At 41.6% G+C, this 20358-nt stretch overlaps 3 protein-coding genes across 3 annotated transcripts; 2 read left to right on the forward strand and 1 right to left on the reverse strand.

Moving 5' to 3' along the window:
• Positions 1–1719: 1719 nt before the first annotated feature.
• Positions 1720–5463, reverse strand: fam168b (family with sequence similarity 168 member B). The gene is made up of 7 exons (XM_085418327.1): positions 5310–5463; positions 3232–3323; positions 3044–3127; positions 2596–2738; positions 2299–2497; positions 2091–2215; positions 1720–2007 (listed from the first exon to the last, which is right to left on the reverse strand). Exons 2-6 carry the CDS (start codon positions 3299–3301, stop codon positions 2103–2105), a joined length of 609 nt encoding a protein of 202 aa, XP_085274453.1. The 5' UTR covers positions 3302–3323; positions 5310–5463; the 3' UTR covers positions 1720–2007; positions 2091–2102.
• A 310-nt stretch (positions 5464–5773) lies between these two features.
• Positions 5774–8625, forward strand: fbxo45 (F-box protein 45). The gene is made up of 3 exons (XM_085418326.1): positions 5774–6511; positions 7152–7508; positions 7610–8625. The coding sequence occupies exons 1-3, from the start codon at positions 6185–6187 to the stop codon at positions 7793–7795; spliced, it is 870 nt and encodes a 289-aa protein (XP_085274452.1). The 5' UTR covers positions 5774–6184; the 3' UTR covers positions 7796–8625.
• Positions 8626–14106: 5481 nt separating this feature from the next.
• nrros (negative regulator of reactive oxygen species) lies at positions 14107–19051 on the forward strand. The gene is made up of 3 exons (XM_085418328.1): positions 14107–14460; positions 15779–15893; positions 17020–19051. Exons 2-3 carry the CDS (start codon positions 15792–15794, stop codon positions 18973–18975), a joined length of 2058 nt encoding a protein of 685 aa, XP_085274454.1. The 5' UTR covers positions 14107–14460; positions 15779–15791; the 3' UTR covers positions 18976–19051.
• The last annotated feature ends 1307 nt before the right edge of the window (positions 19052–20358 follow it).

Here is a 20358-nt window from a genome sequence, read left to right on the forward strand (position 1 = left end):
ACTGCAAGCTGGGAAATCTTCTTCTTCGTTTTCCAATTGACGTAGGAAAGCTTTGACGCCATCCTCTGTTAAACAGCAGCCAGTGGTTTATGATACTACTTCTCTCCAAACAACAATAATAATGATAATACTTAAAATATTGTTTTATGAAATTAAGTTACAGAAAGTTGTTTGACTTGACCTCAATTACCAATGAGTAGCTTTAAGAATAAAATGTCTAAAATCTATAATATAGAACAGAGCCATGGGGACTACAGTACAATATCATAATCAGAACTGTGTAAAAGTCCTGAGTCGGCCCTTGTTTCTTTATATTTTGAGTTCCAGGTTTAAAATACAAATTCCCAAAGAGCCATTACCTGAAAATGTGGCATGTCATGTGGTCATAAAAAAAATTGTCATACCAAATATTGCCTTTCAAACCAGTTTGAATCGTCCAGCATATATTTTGTTTCATGTTCTTCTTTATTTTGTCATCATTTCTGGCTGCCCCAACACACCCAGTGAGAAGACATGCACAACACAGGTTATTCTTATATTTGTTTTTATTTTTGGTCTTTCTTTAGAATACAAAACAGCAACCAAAGTCACAAAAATAACATTTACAAAACATGTTTAACTGAGGTGACCGAGGCAACATAGAAAAGCATGTCTGAAACAGTGACATTGGTGGATTTTTAGCCTGGAGACTTGAGGTAAGACAGCGAGCGATGTCGGAAAAAGTCAAATATCTTTTACAAACCGTTTGGAATTAGTGCCTTCATTCAGTAGTGCTATTCACAAATGGAGTTTAATATCATTACGGTGCCCTAACATGTCCACGTTGAGCGGTGATTTAATGATGTAGTGCTTCAAATCTGCCTAAGAGTAAATTCATTAGAGTGACATGTAAGTCTAAAATTCTAAGCATGTTGCACTGTATGGCACCATTCAGAATGGTTTCCGTTCGAGTCCCGCTTTCACACACATGCACACACACACACACACACACACTTCCTGCTCATCCACTCTTATTAAATGGGTGCAATTGACTTCTAATAACTTCCTATACTTGTTCCCCACCAAGAACACTTCTGGCTAAAATAAGTGAATACATCATATATCACCCAAGCAGGAGCAGCTTCAGACTTTTGGGGGAAAAAAAAGAAACTGAAACACCATTTGTTTAAAAGAAAAAGAAGAAAGTTTAACAGGCCAGAAAAAGTAAAAGTGTTGGAATGGCCACCAGTCACAGAGGCACAAACTCAAAGTCCCATCTTTTGTTCCTACAATACAAAAATGGTAAGACATTATGCAAACACTGCATCACTGAAAGAAAACAATAAAAACCACTTACCTAAACACAAAGCGGTGAAAAATAGTACAGTTTGGCCCGTGATGGACGGCGCAGGTATGTTTTTGCATGAATAAACGTTTCTCGTCTGTTTTTTTTCTTTCACATTTAAGACATAGTCACTGGTGATTCAGCATTGCAGATTATTACTCTTTTTTTTTTTCTTCTTAGTTCCTTTGGATTTGTGCCTTTTATTGAATTTGCATCTGTCACAGCAGGGAGAATTGAGCTAGCATTACTTTGTAAATCTATATATACACATGCATTCAACATCATATTTAATCCCCCAAATTAAAGAGAAAAAAACTATTCCAAACTCCTTTTTCACTACATACGAATTTAAGCTATAAAAACCTGCATGAGAGTCCACATAGAGTTTGCATGGAGGCTTTGCAGTTTGATGTGAGATATGCAGCAGGTTTGTAGAGGTGCTGGCGTTGAGGGGGTGGGGGTGTGGGGGTATGGAATGCAGCCTTATTCCATTAATAGGGGTTGTGGGGATGGGCCTATTTGTCACCCCCTGCTTATCCAAATGGGACTCTATGTAGTTGGGTTTTAGATTCACATTATGCTGGAAGAAGAAGAATTGGTAGCGGACGCTGCCAGGGCGGGGCAGGTCGTCACCACGAGAGAAAAACACTGGAGTGTGAATGCATATCTACCATCTTCCGGACCTGCAGAGAGAACACCGGGTGTAAACATAAACCTTTAATCTGCACCTTTGACCAAACTTGTGATGCTTTTAAAACATACTCACACTTCTCTCTCTTCACCACTGCGGGGGCACGTAGCTGTAGCTGGGTGTGCCAGGAGGCCGATATGTGGGCATCGTGACTGGGTGGGGAGCGACGGGCGCTGGTGATGGAGTTGTCAACAAAGTTCCTGAGGAGTGAAAGCCACAGGTAAAACTACAAATCGAACACATTTGTATCCTGGATAAGATTCAATAAACTGCTGCAGCTCACCAGCTGACATGGCCATAGTGGTGCCGGCTACCATGCCCATGGCGACACCGTTGTTGCGGGGAGGAGGGATAGGCGGGGCATACATCGCTGCAGGCATCCCATTGGGCTGGACCACTGTCGTGTGATGGATGACATGAGGCGGTGGAGCATACAGAGCCTGTGTGTAGTAAGGGCCTTGTTGTTGTGAAGGTATTAGTGCCTGGTGGACAAACAACCACACGTTACAGCTCAAGCACTGAGACTGGATGAAGAGGGGCAGCGTGTTATTAAAAATATACACATACAGCAAGGACTGACCTGTGCATAGGGGTTCTGTTGGGGGTAGGTGCTCCTGACAGGGTACACAGCAGTTGGGTAGGGGTTTGGGGAGGATGAGTACGGTGGGACGGTCCCTGTGCTGGGAGAGCAGGACACTTTGAAGGGAGCACTTTGAGCATAGCCTGGAGAGGGAGGAAGACGGCTCATATTAGGGCCGTTTGTTCTGGGACAAAATAGCTGAAGCTTGGAAGAAACACTGGCTGTGCAGCTCAGTAAAACAGGACCCTCATAGAAGAGAAGCGCACACACTTTTTAGGGTTATTAAGAGTCTCTTTGGAACTTTTATTCTTTATTACGTTATGTTTATAATTAATTCAAATCAAGAAGTCAGATGGAACAATTTGACTCTTTTGAAGTGCATCAGGAAGATGTGTTTCAAGATCTATCAGATAAACTCGGGCAGATTTCATCGTTACTTTCTTCTCACCGTTAGGGAAGCCTGGGTTTGCTCCTGCGTAGATGTTGGGAGTGTACATTGGAGCAGCCGCTGCGTATCCTAGAGGAAATCCAGCTGCCAAAACCAGAAACAAAACAAGAATATAATAGTATTCTCAATGCTGGGAGATATTTTCTTGTAATTATGCTTGTTTCTTAAACCACTATGCTTCAGGTTACCTGGATAACCTATACCCTTAGTGTTGGTAAAGGGGACCCCTGTTGGTGCAGGGCTGTATACTGGGTTCATTGTGGCTGTCTACTTGCAGATGCTGTAAATAAGAGAAGCACAGACAGGTTGGAATGATGCAATCATGCATGGAAACCAACTGCTGATCTGTGTGCCAGCAGAGCTCTTGTGGAAAGGATGGACATGAGAATATGAAGCTTTCTGTTGCTGTCGATTGTGACCCTGTTGTTCCAAAAACAGCACAGTGATTGTGAAAAGATTCCTCAGAATGTTTAAACAAAACCTTCAGTTCTGCTTTCAGAAACCTTAAGCATGTCGACTGGTTTGGTGTGCTTTCTTTAGAGCTTAGACTTTGACATACTCTCCATTTATTAGACTGCTGTTACTGTAGCTTTCCCATTCGTCACATTTCATTACGTTTATATGTCATGGCATGTGCACAAACTACTACTTTTACCCAACGACACAGCTGACTGACAGCGGTCTGCATGATATGACCTTGCAAGGTCACGGTAACAAAAAAGCGAAGACTAGACTAATAAGCATTTTCTGACATTGTGTGCTGACGTGCACCTATTACAGTTGTATTGGCATTACTATATATTCTGTTTGATAATAAACATAACGCAGAGAAGGTGCTTGCGCTATTTTTAAAAATGGTGTCAACATGGTTCCTAATGCTCTCAGCACTGTCTAAAGCAGAAAGACATGAGCGCAACTAGTCATTGTACAATGTTCGTGAGCAGTTTGTAAAAGACATTTTTGGAAAATTAATACACTCAGCTAGACCTTTCATTTTGCATTTTTTGATGCCATTCTGTTGTTCGGGTCAAACCTTAAATTTAACAAGGTGCTATAAACATTCCTCAGAGATGTTACTCCACGTTAACACGATGCTATCTCCTCCTCTTCCTTCTACCATGGGGTCTCGATCATGAGTTTGCTCTGCTCTCGGCCTCTAGAATTCCCTCCCAGCAAATATCCATATCACTAACTCCCTCTCGCATCAGAACATCTCTTTAAACCGTGTGTAAGGTGACCTTGAGTGTTTTGAAAGGCGCCTGAAACAAAATGCATCACTATTGTTATTACATTTTACAGCTTTCTTTGCGCATTTCCCGAAGAAACCATGACTTTTGCTTCCCATGACGGTCCCTGGGTTGATTTTAATGCATCTGTGCTTCCACCTAGCGGTAGCTAAAATAAAAACGTAAGCATGAAAAACAAAAACACAAAAAACCTTTCCACCTCGTTACAAGGTGCTCATTCAAAGTGAATGGACTCTGGTAAATATAAATTCACAATTACACTTACTCGGGTTGCTATAAGCACAGTCACGCTACAATTGAATCCAGATTTAACTCCAGTTTATTTGATAGGCTGACTCTATAGGAAACTGAAATTAATCAAAACTTCAAATTTTCAAAGAGAGAGAGAGGAACAACATAATTTAGCAATTCGGCTTTATTTGTGTTACTTTAACTATACTCTTTCACCCAAACACAGCGGGCGAGAGAGGTGTGAAGCTATGCGTTTCTGTTTGTTTGGTGTTTTGTTTTTTGTTTTTTTTCCTGGATGTTTTCTTAGACTAAAATCTAAATATGTGCTGCTCATCGGTAAGTCTTAAAGGCTGCTTTCGCCTTCCAAGCACAAACCCTCGGCAGTAACATGTGCCCTCTCAAAACATGACGTTCGATACGTCGCCTGCAAAAATTAAGATGGCAACCTGAAGTAGAAGAATTTGGAAAGGTGAACGCAGCGGGGCTTTGTTACCATCAGCTAGCTTAGCTCACAAGCTTCACGATCTCCACCACCTGCAGTTAGCCTAGCCTGTTTGGCGCCGTAGGTGAGCGTTGCTTTACACGCTGACCCGCTAATCACCTGTCTGACCGCGCGAAGCCGCCGGAGTGTCCCCGGACAGCAGACAGATGGGGGACAGCTCGTCAAGCAGGCCGCATAGCACAGGAGGCAGGCAGCCAGACAGCTGTGTCAAGCGGTGCAGCCTGTCCCGTTACCAGATAACACGCATATCTTTATGTCCCGATAACAAAAACCCACAACAACTTACTGTTAGCTGCTTTGACCGTCAGTTAGTCACCTTCTCCGGTCTTGTGGGTTAAAATGAAATAAAGCTAACTGCTGTTTTGCTCCCAGATGCTTTGCTTAACTCTTTTGAGCACCCCGCGTCACTTCCGTGGTGTCACGTGGTATACAAATTAAAAAATAAAATAATATAGTCTACTTTATATAAGATGCCGGTTTTGTTTTCTTTCAACAACGTGTAAATCCCATGTTAAACAATGAAAACACCAGTAGTTCTTTTTAAACTATTATCATTAGTTTTCCGTCAAACACGATCTGAAAATAATTATCAAATCCAACCAACATGACGTAACAGGTCAGATAACGCCTTTTATTGGTAAACAACTGCATCGTCTTTTAATACGGTTCGTATTTTTTGCGACACAATCACAACACTTTTGACGTTGCAGCGGTGTAACGTCCAGTATCGCAACACTGCAACAGTACTGTGTAGCAACCCTCCTTGAACTCATTATGTCGGCTCTGCGGTCCTTGCAGGCGGTAAAATTTATTTGACTCGAGCGTGACTGTTGCTTTATCTAATATCTCGTCGTCTCCGGACTCGGGAGACTTTGCTTACTTCTTAAACTGACCACTGTTTCTTCCGAAATAATTTTCGCGTTTCTGTGACAACGGGACAATTAGTGCTTCGTGCCCTTTGAGGACCTTGACGCATCGTTTCCATTCAGCCATTGAAGTGGGAAGAGTCGGGTCCGTATACTGTTGTGGTTTTAGCGCGATCTACGTGTGGGTTTTTCACAGGTTAAAAATGTTGCTGCCGAGCTCATATTAGGAACCGTCTTGCGGTGTACGGTGAAACTACTCGCTCAGCTGGCGTCGTCGGTGAAGAGCAGGGGCATAATGTCTGGAGCGGCGGGTGGGGGAGGAGGCTCCTCCTGCTTGGGCGCAGCAGCGGCAGCCAGTTGCAGCTCCACCGGCTCTCCATATGCGGCTGCAGCCGGAGGAGGCGCAGGGGTGGCGGGGAGGCTACCAGCGAGGGTTTTGGAGCATGTTTTCTCCTACCTGGAGCTGACTGACCTGATGCGGTGTTCGCTGGTCTGCTGGCACTGGAACAATATCCTGGCGGATGAAAACAGCGAGGTGTGGCGCAGCCTCTGCAGCCGGACTCTGAGCGACGAGGCTCTGCGGTCTGACATCCTTTGTAACCTGCCCACCTACAAGGGCAAAGTAGGTTTACCAGTACACATCCCTCTATCCTGGGGTTACCTGTTTGATTATGCCTTTACACAAAGGGACAATGTAGCCATAAACATTACTGAATGTCAGCGTAATCTAGTGCTTTTTAACGTATTCAATGAAATGTAAGACATAAACGGGCATAAAACTGAATCCTGCTTGTTGTATTATTGTCTTTCAGTTGGTGATCACACTGAGCAGGTGTAGAGCAGATGTTTTGTTGCCATTGGGCTTATCACTGGAGTCCATATTGAATTGACTCTCCAGTCTATTGTTGCATAATAGAACAAAACCTGTTCTAAGCAGTCTGTGTATGGAGACTGTTTATAGGAGTGTTGATGGCATGAAAGTAAGGTTTGAATGAGAACAACTTGTCTGTGTCCAATGTCAATCTAAGGACGCTCATTCATTTGTTCCAAAGTGTTTTTAGAAACACGACCTACATTCTTATGAAAAATATTTGAGCTCTGCACCTCTGAATGGTGCAATGAGCGTCCTGCGAGATGGAAAGTGGAGTAGCATGTCTCTTCTTCTGTATGCATGCTTCACAGAACTTTTTTCCCCTTACAAATATTTAGATTTCCCAGCAAGTGTCTGTGATTTTGTTAACTGTAACTGTCTTCCTGTGCAGCTCAAGGCCTTTCAGCATGCTTTGAGCTCCCACGACTGCTCCCGCAACGTTTACGTGAAGAAGAACGGCTTCACTCTGCACCGCAACCCTATTGCCCAGAGCACAGACGGCGCGCGGGGCAAAATCGGCTTTTCGGAAGGGCGACATGCCTGGGAAATCTGGTGGGAGGGCCCCCTGGGCACCGTGGCAGTGATAGGTATCGCTACGAAGCGGGCGCAGATGCAGTGCCAGGGCTACGTAGCCCTCTTGGGCAGCGATGACCAGAGCTGGGGCTGGAACCTGGTCGACAATAACCTGCTTCACAACGGAGAAGTCAACGGGAATTTCCCCCAGTGTAACAATGCACCTAAATATCAGGTAGGAGTCGAGATTTGAAATGACGTTTTAAAAGGAAATTGTGTAAAGAGTACAAGTGAAAACATGATTATAACTCCTGGTGTGACCGTGCCTGTCCACAGATCGGGGAGAGAATACGAGTGATTCTAGACATGGATGACAAGACGTTAGCCTTTGAGAGAGGTTTTGAGTTTCTCGGAGTGGCTTTCCGTGGACTGCCCAAAACCTGCCTGTTCCCTGCTGTGTCTGCAGTATACGGCAACACTGAAGTCACCATGGTGTACCTGGGAAAACCTCTGGACGGCTAGATGCAGATCAGCCTGTGCCACCCTGAAATCATACACGTTCCTGTCAAGTGCAGACAGACTGCTGATTCCCTCCCTATTGTAGTGTTTTAAGGTTTGGAGGGTAAGTGGTCACATTTCTTCCAAACACAGTAACCTTATTTCCATAAGCACACAGAGAACAATCTGCAATCTACTTCGACTCACCAAAAAAAAGCGAAGGTTTTTTTTTTCCCAAACTGGACAAACAACAGGGGGAAAGGAATGTGCAGGGACTGTTTGTGTATCTACGTGGAGAAGTCCACTTTTACAGTTTAGCTGCTGAACTCTATTATTCACCTTACAGGGGAAACTTAATTTAATGTCACGCATTTTGGACTCGTGCTGAAGATTTACTTGAGATTTTGTCTGCTTGAAGGAGGCCTAAGCTACTCTAAACCAAGTGGCGAATGCTTTAACGCAACATTTTTAACATGTGACACAGTCGTTAACATGTGAGTTAATGGACAAACGCATTGTGGAATGACTGCATTACAGTGAAATGAAACATGTGAGATGTATTGTAACATTCTGGCGTAGGTAAACCTCAAGGACACATGGGCCACGTCCATGGCACGTGTGTGGCAGTCCATGCATGCGCACTGTTGTGCTGCGTATGCACTGAAACATCTCCCCCTTTCAAGTACTTACTCAGTAACGGTGGAAACTAAACCTGTAACATGAAATGTGTCTTTTTAATGTGCTACTGTAGTATTACGATTTATTTATTTCCTGGTTTTATCTATGGTACTATAGATACTGTGTGATTTTAAAGCCTGAAAATAAAGTCTACATGGTGCCACTCCTACAGTAAAGACGGTTTGATGTTTGTTTGCATAAGTGAAGAGAATGCAGGTGGTCTGAAAGATCGACCATCACCACACTGTCAGCTATTGATCAACTGGTAATGGTAAATGGACTGATTCTTATATAGCGCTTTTCTACTCTCCCGGAGTACTCAAAGCGCTGTATAATTGTTGGCCTTTTTTTTTTTTTTTTTTTTTTAAGGGAACTTGGACAAGAGGATCTTGCTCATGCTGCCAAGCTCAGCCATGAACTGTATGATTATGATGCACAGACTAGCATATCTAGGCTATTCCATTAAAAAACAAACATTTCTCTTAGAATCAGCTTTTTAGAACAATAACTTATATATTTAAAGAAGCTATACTAATATTGCTTGAAGAAAAAGTGGATTTTCATTCATGGTTTAGAAGATAAGCCTGGTATCAAAACATGGGAAAAGGGAAACCTTTCATGTACTATTAAGTTGTTTTTAACCAACCACACATGGAGATATGAACCCAAACTTGAGTTTCTATCTAGCGACTCGTCAAAAAAACAAAATAGATCAATCATCCACAGTAACTTGGCACGTGCCCTGTTCCAGTTACTTTGCATCACAGACATTAAACCTGAGCAGTTTTGCTACTGAAATGATAATATACTGTGATGCTGGGCTATATACTTTGATGAAAGTAAAATTTTCCAAGGCTTCATTAAATGTGCTAAAGTAACTGTTTAAATAAAATCTGCTGGTTCGCTCTGGAAATCCTTTTGTCAGATTTCTTGGATTTTTATACGAAAGACTCAGCTGCTAACAATAAACAACAATACATTTGAATTATTTAGTTTGATTGCTTTATTACCATTGGACTATTTCACAAAGTGTTGTTGCAAATCTAAAAACTTGGCTCTTCTTCTGTTTTTTTAACAAGAGCCAGGTAATTACCATAACAACTGTATTATTGATTAGTATGTGGTACAAGCTGCCTAAGACAATATCCAGTATACAAGATCAACCATTATAAATACAAAACATTTTACCAGGATTAATGACTTAGTTATGCAATAAATTATTAGCAAAATAAGAAAAACAAAACATAAAATCATGTGGGGACACAAAACTCCACATGGCTATATCCATTCCTGTGAAAAACTAGGACTATCCTAACTGCTTCTACAGGAATCGGGGAGGTATGTATTAGCAGCATATCTGCACAAACACCTCACACCAACTGTCAAGCACGGCGGTGGAGGAGTGAAGATTTGGGTTTGTTTTGCACCCACAGGACCTGAGCACATTGCTGTCATTGTGTCAACCATGAACACCTCGAGGGGTCAAAGTGTTCTAGAGTCAAACATGAAACAAGATGAGACAAAAACACAATGTTTTATAGCACAGCAGCAAATCTACTCCAGAATGGCAGCAAAAGAATAAAAAGTCCAGACCTCAACTTGATTGAAATGCTGTGGTGGGATCTCAAGAGAAGTGTGTGAGTAATGTCTTAAACATGTTGATTTACTTTGAGGCACCACTTTGGTCTTGTCTGTCTAGCTAGTGAGTGAACAACATGCACATTTCAAATTTCAACATGCAAAAGGCCTCAGACAAACAGCAACATATCCAAGGGAAAGTTGGGATTTGGAGATTATGTATCGGAATTTCAGGAGCGGGACCACGCCTCCAAACACGCTCTTTCCGGTTGTCATCTATATAAGTTCCCCCCAGTTCTGCAAACTGTTCATTCTCGTTTACGTGCCCCACCCTCCCTCCTTGTTCTCAATTCTATAACTTCTTCATTCCTATTTAGTACACGGGGATCTGCCAGGCCCGGGAGCCGTCGCCAGTCCCCTTCGAGGCCTTCCCCAAACCGCAGCTCAATTCATGTCCAAGCATTCACCTAATATCTACTAAAACGCCATCAAAACTAAAATGAGGACGTGGGCCCGGCTAGTGAAATATCTTTAAAGACCACAATGCACTGCTCATAACCTCAGCTAACCTCCTCTGAGAGTTTCATCCAAAACAAAACCTTTCAAGCTTGACTTTTCTCTTTTTTGTAAATGTAAAGGTGTGAAATGCTGTTTTCACATCGCTAACATACCTGACATGACAGCGATGTCGAGTTCTGCCTTCCTGCTCTCTGTCAGTATTTATTTAAAGGCAACTCTGCAATAAAAGATACATTTTACATCTCAAAAAGTGCCAACAGAAATTGTTTTGCAATGCTCTAAAATCAAAAAAAAAAAAAGCCTCTCAGTGCTGGACAGCGTCTCAGCAGTGAAGGAGAGAATTCATTGAATGATTGACTGTCTATGTAATGCCAAGGCAAAGAGATTGGCTGCTTCGCGTCTGCCAATTTGTGGCTCCAGTTTACAGCTTGCCTGTTAGAGTACCTGCTAATACTCCCCACTTTCTGTTCTGTCCTTGAATGTCTGTTTGCCGGACTGTCTATCAAAGTCACTTTCTCCATCCTTGATACTTTTACTTTGCATGTCTCACTGTCTGTATCCAGGGCTGCTATCCTCCCGTTCACCATCAAACCTGCTGTATAACTGCTTAACCTTGGTTTTGTCCACACATAACGATCTAATAGGGAATCTGAAAAAGGATACTGACTATATATAATTTATTTTTAATTCATTTTTAAATCTTTATTTAGTTGCTGCTTATTGACTGTACAGCCATTAACATAATAATGAAATACTGGAATTTCAGTCACTAAAATGAATGCATAGACGTGTCTGTACTGCACCTTTCCATTTGTCAAATATTTCCTTTAAAACATCTCCAAAACTTAAAAGTCAAGGTTATCATCGTTAACTAAAACTAAACTACAAACTGAAACTAGATGTGAAAAAACATAAACATTTGAATGAACTTAAATGTCAAAATAAAAGTTGGACTTCTGAACTAAATTAAAGTGGGAATGACTTTGTGAGAATGAAAACCTTTAAAATCAGTTCAACAATAGAAATTAAATCCTGGTGGATGCCAGTGCCTCACTTTGATGTAAATCTATGTTTCCCTTGGTTTAAGGAAAGTTGCATTTACACGTATGACTTAGCAATATGAGTAACATCTACACCTTCTCAAAGGTTTCTAAATCCCTCCGATGCAATGTTTGACTGGTGGGAGACCTCGACAGAGCCGAGATTTAAGGGCCCACGAAAACGCCGCTGATCCTCGAGATGTTTCCACAAGAGGGCAGTGACGGTTTTTTGCATGCAATGCAAATATCGTCCCACCACAGAGAAAGCCTGATGATGTGGAGCAAAGCCTCTCGAGAGGATAGAGGTTTCCCACATTAGTGTAACGTCAACTGTTGTTGCTGCTTGTATCTGTTCTCACAACCTACAGCCTTAAACAGAAGACTGAGGTGCGCTGATGTATGCGCCGTATGCTCTGAAGGCGTTAACAGGAAGACGGGAATTGTGTGAATATTTATAGAAGCTGTTTTTAATATCTAAAGAAATTAAGCAAAGAAACAAAAGAAACAAAAACTTTCTCAAAAACTAAGAAAGTGTTCTAGTGTTTACATTTAAGTCTCCATCCCGTTTGTTTCGTCAAATAGCAACTGCCCACATCCCCCCTCTACCCTGCCCCACACACACACACACACACACACACACTCACACCCACACACACACTCGTGGGACTTTTTTTTTTACACCACCGCTGCTAGAACCCTTTCGCAGCTCTCAAAAATAGAATGCAAATATCAGTAGTGTGCCATGTCTTAAAATGGCTTCAGCTGCTGAAACAGACAAAAAAACCAGTGCTCACACACTGCACTGCACGTGTTCACAACACTGTGTGAGTGTAGTGCAGGAGCTGCTCTCACCCAGTGTGCTTAGACTGACACACACTGCCTCACACTGCACGCTGCTACAACTGAACGTGAGCAAGGCCACATGTAAAGATGCACCTAAAGCCACTGTAGGTCACGTCGGTAACAGGTGAACACACATGCCATTTCATTAGGTACACCTGTGCAGATATCTTATTAGTCAATTGCAGCAGCAACTCGGTGCACGCAGGGATTCGGACACGGTCAAGACGAGCTGCCGAAGTTCACTGAGCTCAACTCAGTTCAACTGAGCATCGCCATGGAGAACAAAGGCTGTTTTAGTGACTTTGAAGCCGGTATGGTTGTTGGTGGCTGATTATCAACTGGGATTTTCCCACACAACAATCTCTAGGGTTTATAGAGTTTGCAGAGATGCTACACTGCTTCAAGCCGATAGGAAGGTGTTGTTACAACCAAGGTATGCAGAAGAGCATCTCTGAACGCACAGCACCTTTAACCTTGAAGCAAATAGGTTACAGCAGCAGAAGACCACACTGGGTGTCACTCCTCACAGCTAAGAACAGAAAACTGAGGCTACAATTCACACGGGTTCCCCAAAATCAGACAACTTGGGCCCCTTACTGTCAGTTGAGCATGGTTTGACTGTCACAGCCTTTTTGAATATTGCTGCTGACCATGTGACCTTTGTGACCACGTCACAAAGGTCAAATCATCTCAAACTGCTTTCTTGAACATAACAGTGAGTACAATGTACTCAAATGACTTCCACAGTCACCAGATCTCAGTTCAACCAAGCACCTTTGGGATTCACATCATGGATGTGCAGCAACAGTGTGATGAAGAATTAACGCTGCACTGCAGGCACCAACGCAGCACTAGCAAGCTGTACCTAATGAAATGGCCAGTGAATGTATAATAGATTTCATCTCAACTGCAAAGGCGTTTCTGTAGTAAGAACAACAAGTCTTAAATCTCTTTTTTTATGTATCACATGTAACTTTTAAAGGTGCCCTGTGGGAGCTTCTCGTAGTTCATAAGCAGCCACCTTATTCGATTTTACGAGTGTCAAACAAACAACAAAGTCAGCACCCACACATACTCATATGGATCAGAAAATCTTGTTGCCACCCAACCTTGCAACAGAGTCAGAAGTGAGACGTCCTGTGTGAAAACAGGAAGGAATGCCTGACCAATCAACTCTCCACAGAAGGCACCATCACTTCCTGATTCCTAATTCCCCATTCTTGCACCCACTCATCATTACAAATAAGATACAAGCTAACAGCTGGAGTTTCACAAATGTTGAAAGCGACCTTAGTACATTTATTAGCTGGAGAATGAAAATAAAATCAGTAAAGCCAAACAGAGTAGATTGCTTAGTTTCTGCAGTTATGCTCTGAGCCCTTGTGCCTTATCTGACTCAGAATCCCTGTAACTGTTGAAGGTATGTTTTTATAAAGAGCGCTAAATGTCCGTTTATGTGTGTGTGTAGATATATATATACACATATATTTACATATACATATATATGTGTGTGTGTGTGTTTTGTCTGTTGCAGTGACAGGCCGAAAATAAGGCAGGAAGGGTGTGTGCATTGAGTGGTTTCCTCTTGAGAGCTTGGCTGATCAGCACGAGCAGAGGGTGTGAAGGGTGTGTTCTCATTGGGTTTTTGTGGTAGCAGTTGTGCTACCAGTATCAGTTGTCTGAATAATAACGCTATTCTGCTGTGAAGCTGTGAAGCAGAAAAAGAAAAAAAAAAGAAGAGAAAGAAAACACTTGCGCAGTGGTGGTTAAGAGCTGTTGAGCCTGCACTCGCCTTCCTGTGGCCCCGAGCTTGAGAACCTGCCTGATTGCAGCTTGTCCATGTGACTCGGTTTCCGTTGCCTGCCTACTTCCGTGAATAGTAAAGAAGGGGCATCTGTGCTTCAGTCAGTGCAGGGGAGAGCAGCTGAACTTGACACACATGTGAACGCACTCTGCAACAGCGAATCAACCAGCGATATGGTCAGGGGAGCAACCGTCAGTGGCTTGGCAAATCCACACCTAACCACCAGTGTAAGTAAATGAACTCTGTACTGCACGGTGTTCTGCTGCATGAAGCAAAGCGCATCGCCTAAATGAGGAATTCCTAATTTAAGGTCATTTTGCAGTCGGTGCATTTGAGCAAGATACTTTAACGATCATCTGTTTCTGAATACGCTCCATTTTCTGAGTGTTATGTGTGCATACACCAGCGCACCGCTTTGACAAACGAATGTGAGCGCAGCATAACAGCTTTCAGACCATGTTTGAGTCATTTAGATGTTGCCTGATGAATGTAAACATATAGTGCGCATAAATGCAAGCGCAAAGTAAGTGTGCGTGTCTTTTTAACACAGTGCACGGTCTTATTAATAAAAAAAAAAATAGGCTGCATCAGATAGAGAAAGCAAGATTCTGCAAATATATGTTCTTCCATGAGCTTAACTTCTTCCCCAGGAACATAGTTTAGAAATCATATTGAAAGCGGTGGCACAGTTACTCAATGTGAGCTACGCAGATGCAAAATAAAAATGGTAATAAATCGGTTAGACGAATAAAGAAACATAAAAAATGTTCAAGAAAACCTTTGTGTTCTTTAGAAGCCATGCTTGCGTTATAATGGATAGGCCAACAACACATGCAAGCCAAAAAGAAACGCACGGCCTCATCATGCAGTGAGTCACGCAGTGGTCTGATTTGAAATCTGGGAAATTTTTGCAAAATGTACACAGCAGATGTTTTCAGGATAAAATACGCCATCACTTCCAACATCTGGAGACAGACTGTAAGTCAAAAATTAAAAATCTGAGTTATTCACATATAATAAAAATGAAACCGAGTACATCACGTTGACGTAAACTCTGTAAGGATTATATTACTGTACTTACTATTTACAGAAATTTTCATTTAGATATGAGTAGATTGTAAAAAATGATGAGCTCCACTCTCACCTGAGACAGTCAAATATAGTCTTATAGACTTTTACACTATCAAAGCTTTTCAAATAATTGTGAAAATGAATCTCGGCTATTAAAGTTGAATTTGTAAACTCCCCGTCTGCTCTCTGACCTTCTGTCTGCTTCAGCATTTTAATGTCAAGCTGCTTTCGTCCATTTTCAGACACAAATATTCATTTTAAGACAAAGTTTATAAAGACACATTTTTTTCATACAAGGTTTTTCACCATATACAAATAGTAATAACTATAGTTTAAAACAGAGGAAGATCACAGCTCATTGTCAGGCCTATATCGAACAACCAGCTCCTGCTCACTTCAGCAAAGGGGAAAAAATCTAAAAGTATGTGACACAAACAGGCTCACGCGTTTCTTCTTCTTCTGTGTTCTCAACAGTAAGGATGAGAAAATGCCAGTCCACAGGCTCACACCCATCCTTCTCTGCTTGTTGCACATGTGGAGAACGCTGACGCCAGTCTCGAGTCATCCGCAGCACCGTCGATGTCAGTTGGTAAGACGCTCTTCTTTCATTTAGCTTTTCCCGAGCAAGTTTCAGGAATATTGAGGAAATTTCACAATGTATCACATGGAAAAGGCCAAACGATTTCATGTTTGGCTTAGTTAAAACTAAAAAGTGACTTCGGTAAGACACTACAAAGCTAAAATTTCTAAAAAAAAAAAAAAAGTTATTCCTAAGGCACTCAAACATAAATGTGTAAACAAGAAAAGCATCAAGTAATGATACTGAAATATGGAAAGTTCTGTATTATTACCAAAGATCCAGTCCCTAATAGGACCCACCTTCTAAAAGCACGCTGTATATGTGGTTTATAACTTTAGTTAGATCAAAATCCATCCAGATTGGCACATTCCTACACTGTATTAATGATTTAATGACTTTTCAATAAGCCACAAAAAGTCTAAACTTGTGAATATTAATATCTGATGCAGGGTTTTGGAAGCGGATGTCGATTATGAGAAAGAAATTAAATCTCTCTTGTTGAGTGTTTATCAGTCATATAAATTAATATAAATATGAATGATTCTAGAAATGAAACATCTAAAGCAATAAAACCAATAAAACTCCTAGAGGGGAAAAATGATAAGTTATTTAAACTGAAAACTTCAATTTTTTTTTTAAAGCCGTATCGCCAGAAAGTATTTTTAGAGTGGTCCAGTGACTCAGAATGCTAATGGAAAAGTGATCTGTCAAGGAAATAATGAAGTTTTGGTAAGCTGTGGTATGACCTACCAGAATAAGAAACTACAGCCCACCATGTTTTTCTGTGAGCCTGTACAGTGGGTAACAGTACTTTCAGTTAAATCCCAAAACACAGGAAGGCTAAAATGCTTCCACTAACAGTAAGACGCTAATGTACTGCAGGCAATGCTCATTAGCTTAGTTTAGCATGCTAGCATAGTTTACAAATAACCACACGAGAAGTAATTTAAGAGGGTAATCTTCCCACAATAAAATTTTTTAAGTGCACATGGATATTATTCATGATGATCTTAAAATGTATCTGCTGTGCAAGAAAGAAATCCAGCTTCCGCCAGAATTTTAAAAAGCCGAAACACTGCAAAGTGGCAACCAGTATGCAAGTGTTAAATCATGTGCTTTTTTACCTCCTCTGCAGATACAACAAACGGCTTGCTGCAATAATGGTCAGCTCACATCTGTGCCTGAAGGACTTCCAGAAAACATCGAAGAGCTTCAGCTCAACTACAACCTCTTTGAAACACTACAGAATGCCTCTCTTCTCAGTTACCCTTCACTAACCGCCCTGAGCTTAGCTTGCAACAATTTGAGTAAAATAGAATTGAACACTTTTCAAGACTCAAAACTTTTAAAAAGCCTCAATCTAGCAAACAACAGTCTTTATAACAGCTACGAAGAAACCAGCCTTGCATTAAGAAAGCTATCAGGTCTTATAGCGCTAGATCTTTCTGAGAATAAGCTTACAGATGAAATGGCTGCCTTGCTTCTTCAAAATCTCACGTCACTAGAGTACCTCAATCTTTCTGGGAATCTTTTGTTGAGAGTGGATGAGGCCTCATTCAGGGATCTGCACCAGCTTAAAGAACTTGACCTACAAAGGAATTTGATTTTTGAGATTGATAATGCTTTTGACAGCAGTCCAAAGCTACAGCGACTCAACTTGGCCTTTAACTATCTGCCCTGTCTCACTGACTTCCACATGATTCAGCTGGAAGTCCTCAATGTCAGCCACAACTTCATTGAGTGGTTCATCTCAAGGCAAGACCTCAACGACACTTTCCAGCTAGAGACTCTCGATTTATCAGACAACAAACTCCTTTTCTTTCCTTTCCTGCCCAGCCAGAGTAATTTAAGGTACCTTTACTTGTCTCACAACGCCATTAAATTCTACGAACACTTAGCAGACAACGATATGTTCCCAAACTCAACAAAAACTGTGGAATTCTACAACTTTAACAAGGAGATCAATAATGTGACCGCTCAGTTGTGGGACGAAAACCTTCACGGTGATATATCCTCTCTAGAGACTTTAGATCTGATAGGGAACTCTGTGGAGTATTTCCCTAAAGGATTCATCCAGAAAATGCCCACCCTGTCTAGACTTCAAATGCACACAAACTGCCTGAGAACCTTAAATCTAACATCTGAGCAGTTCTCTCGTAGCTTGTATGAGCTGGATGTTAGCAACAATGAACTAAGCCAGATCTCAGCGGATAAAGCTACTCTGACCACTCTTGGCAATTTGACATACTTTAACCTGAGCCTGAATGGTCTTAAGTGGGTACCCATGGGATTATTTTCCTCACTGCAAAGCATCCGGTCGGTGGATCTCAGCTACAACAACATTGACATTTGCCTTTCTGAGGAAGCTGAGATCAGTATGCACACTAATTCAACTTGCATGAATTGGAAGAATGTTATGTCCCTGAGACAGCTTTACCTTAAGGGATGCAACCTTAAAATAATTCCAAACACTGCATTTGCGGGGTTGTCGCTAACGCACTTGGAGCTATCCGATAACCCCGGAGTAACCATCCATCAATCAATACAAAGTCTTAGCACAACATTACAGCATCTAGGTTTAGGGAACACTCACATACAAGACATTGACTTCTCCCATTTCCAGAGTCTGAAGTCTTTAAACATTTCAAAGAACTTTCTGCTACATCTTCCCCATTCACTTCAAAACCTCAACCTGAAAGTGCTTGATCTGAGGGACAACAGACTTTCTACCATCCCCTCTGGTCAGGCTAATGCATTAGCCCCAAAGCTGCAGACTATTTTCCTCACAGGAAATCAATTCAACTGTTGCCAGACCGAATGGTTCAGGACATTTGAAGCAACAAACACCATCCACATGGTCGAACAGTCAGCCATCACATGCAAGGATCTCTTCCTAAGGACACACAGAGTGGAGAATCCACAGTCGTTTTTGTGCTTTGATGACGGGGAGTCGATCTTTTGGTACATTCTGCTGTTTGTCCCCGTCTTTCTTTTTTTCACAGGAGTCTCTATCATTGTTCTCCTCACCTTTAAGCCCACACTGCTACAAAAGTCCATCAAAAAGAAGTGTTTGAAGCCAACGTCTTACTGATGTCACCATAACTGTATTTTGTCCAGTACATTATTTAGAAATGTAGCCGAATACATATCTGAAATAAATACATTTACCGAAAAGGTGTGTGAGTATATGAAGTATCTAAAAAAGAAAAAGGTCAGTTGTTGTTTTTTTTAGATTGCTCGGTTCAGTGAAGTGTGGTTTAAAACAAGGCCCTCATCCTGATAACCCAATGTAAAAAATGTGGCTGCGCTCTGGGACTTGACTTGGTGAGTGTGTGAGCGTGTGTGGGCGTATATGTGTATGTGTGTTTGTATGTGAAGATATGCAGAAGTACTGTGATGCAAGCTGTTGCTATAAGCAGCAGAGGAAACATGAAATTTCCTGTTTTGCTAAGATGTGCAGCAACTGCCCAGTTTTGTATCTCAAAGAGGAGGGGTTTGAGGTTTCCTTCCTATCAGTGAGACCAAGAAGCATCATCAGTGTGAAATTCCAGTAAGTCAGGAAATGATTTGGACCCCCCCAAAAATGATTGATTCACACGACTGATTCAGTTTACTGTGCTGGGAGCACGTACACACACGAACAAACACACACATGTACAAATGGGTGCACACAAACACACAAACATGCATACGCCTTCACAGACACACGCACATTCACACATATTTATATATATACGTGCAATGCATTTAACGCATTTTCTTCGAGTTTTATGTAAGTACTCAGGGGCGTAGGAGTGGGAAGGCTGGTAGATTACTGTGTAGCTGTACAGCGTGCTGGAGGCCTAACCAGAAAGTAACCAAAATACCGCTGTGGTGATGCTCAGGGTCATGGTGGTTGGAACGTAAGAAGAGAAACCAGAGTAAAGCCTTGTCAAAGCCTCGAAATGTTATTAATATTGACATATCTTCTACGATATGAAGTTGCCAGTAAATCAGTTGCAGAGAAACTGAATGAAGTTTTTATTTCCTTTGTTGTTCATTTGAATTGATGAAAACTGGTTTAAAATATGCAAAGCTTTAAGAACTGAAGTCGTTGATGAGAGATTCATTACTCGAAGGCTTTTCATTTGAATGTCATTAGGTCACAGATAATGGTTGGGAACAACGACTTGTCTTGGATTTCCAAACTAATTTCCACAGGTATCTGGAACTCAAAACTGACAGATACTTTAGGGATGCCAATTAAACCTATATATTTCCCGTATAGCGGTGATGTATCACCTCTATGGAAGCAGGAAGTAGACCTTCCTGCTTCCATGATGAAGTGGTTAAACTGGGCTGACAAAATGGCTTAAGGGCTGGATTACACTGAAAAATACATTTGAGGAAGGCACTTTGGCACTGGTTGCAGATTGCTGACCAAGAGGAACTTTATTTGATTACTCAGCTATAACAGTTTAAAAGTTAAAGGACA

This window comes from Rhamphochromis longiceps, linkage group LG9, assembly GCF_057381845.1.
Source record: "Rhamphochromis longiceps isolate RC_006_pf linkage group LG9, R_longiceps_female_GT1.1, whole genome shotgun sequence".
In the NCBI taxonomy this organism is placed as follows: domain Eukaryota; kingdom Metazoa; phylum Chordata; class Actinopteri; order Cichliformes; family Cichlidae; genus Rhamphochromis; species Rhamphochromis longiceps.

Coding starts and splice junctions, on each gene's coding strand:
- nrros (XM_085418328.1), top strand. CDS start 15,792: ATGCCAGTCCACAGGCTCACACCCATCCTTCTCTGCTTGTTGCACATG. Junction 15,894..17,019: donor AGCACCGTCGATGTCAGTTG/GTAAGACGCTCT, acceptor CCTCCTCTGCAG/ATACAACAAACGGCTTGCTG.
- fam168b (XM_085418327.1), bottom strand. CDS start 3,301: ATGAACCCAGTATACAGCCCTGCACCAACAGGGGTCCCCTTTACCAAC. Junction 2,498..2,595: donor AACAGAACCCCTATGCACAG/GTCAGTCCTTGC, acceptor TTTGTCCACCAG/GCACTAATACCTTCACAACA. Junction 2,216..2,298: donor CACTATGGCCATGTCAGCTG/GTGAGCTGCAGC, acceptor TTCACTCCTCAG/GAACTTTGTTGACAACTCCA.
- fbxo45 (XM_085418326.1), top strand. CDS start 6,185: ATGTCTGGAGCGGCGGGTGGGGGAGGAGGCTCCTCCTGCTTGGGCGCA. Junction 6,512..7,151: donor TGCCCACCTACAAGGGCAAA/GTAGGTTTACCA, acceptor CTTCCTGTGCAG/CTCAAGGCCTTTCAGCATGC. Junction 7,509..7,609: donor ACAATGCACCTAAATATCAG/GTAGGAGTCGAG, acceptor GCCTGTCCACAG/ATCGGGGAGAGAATACGAGT.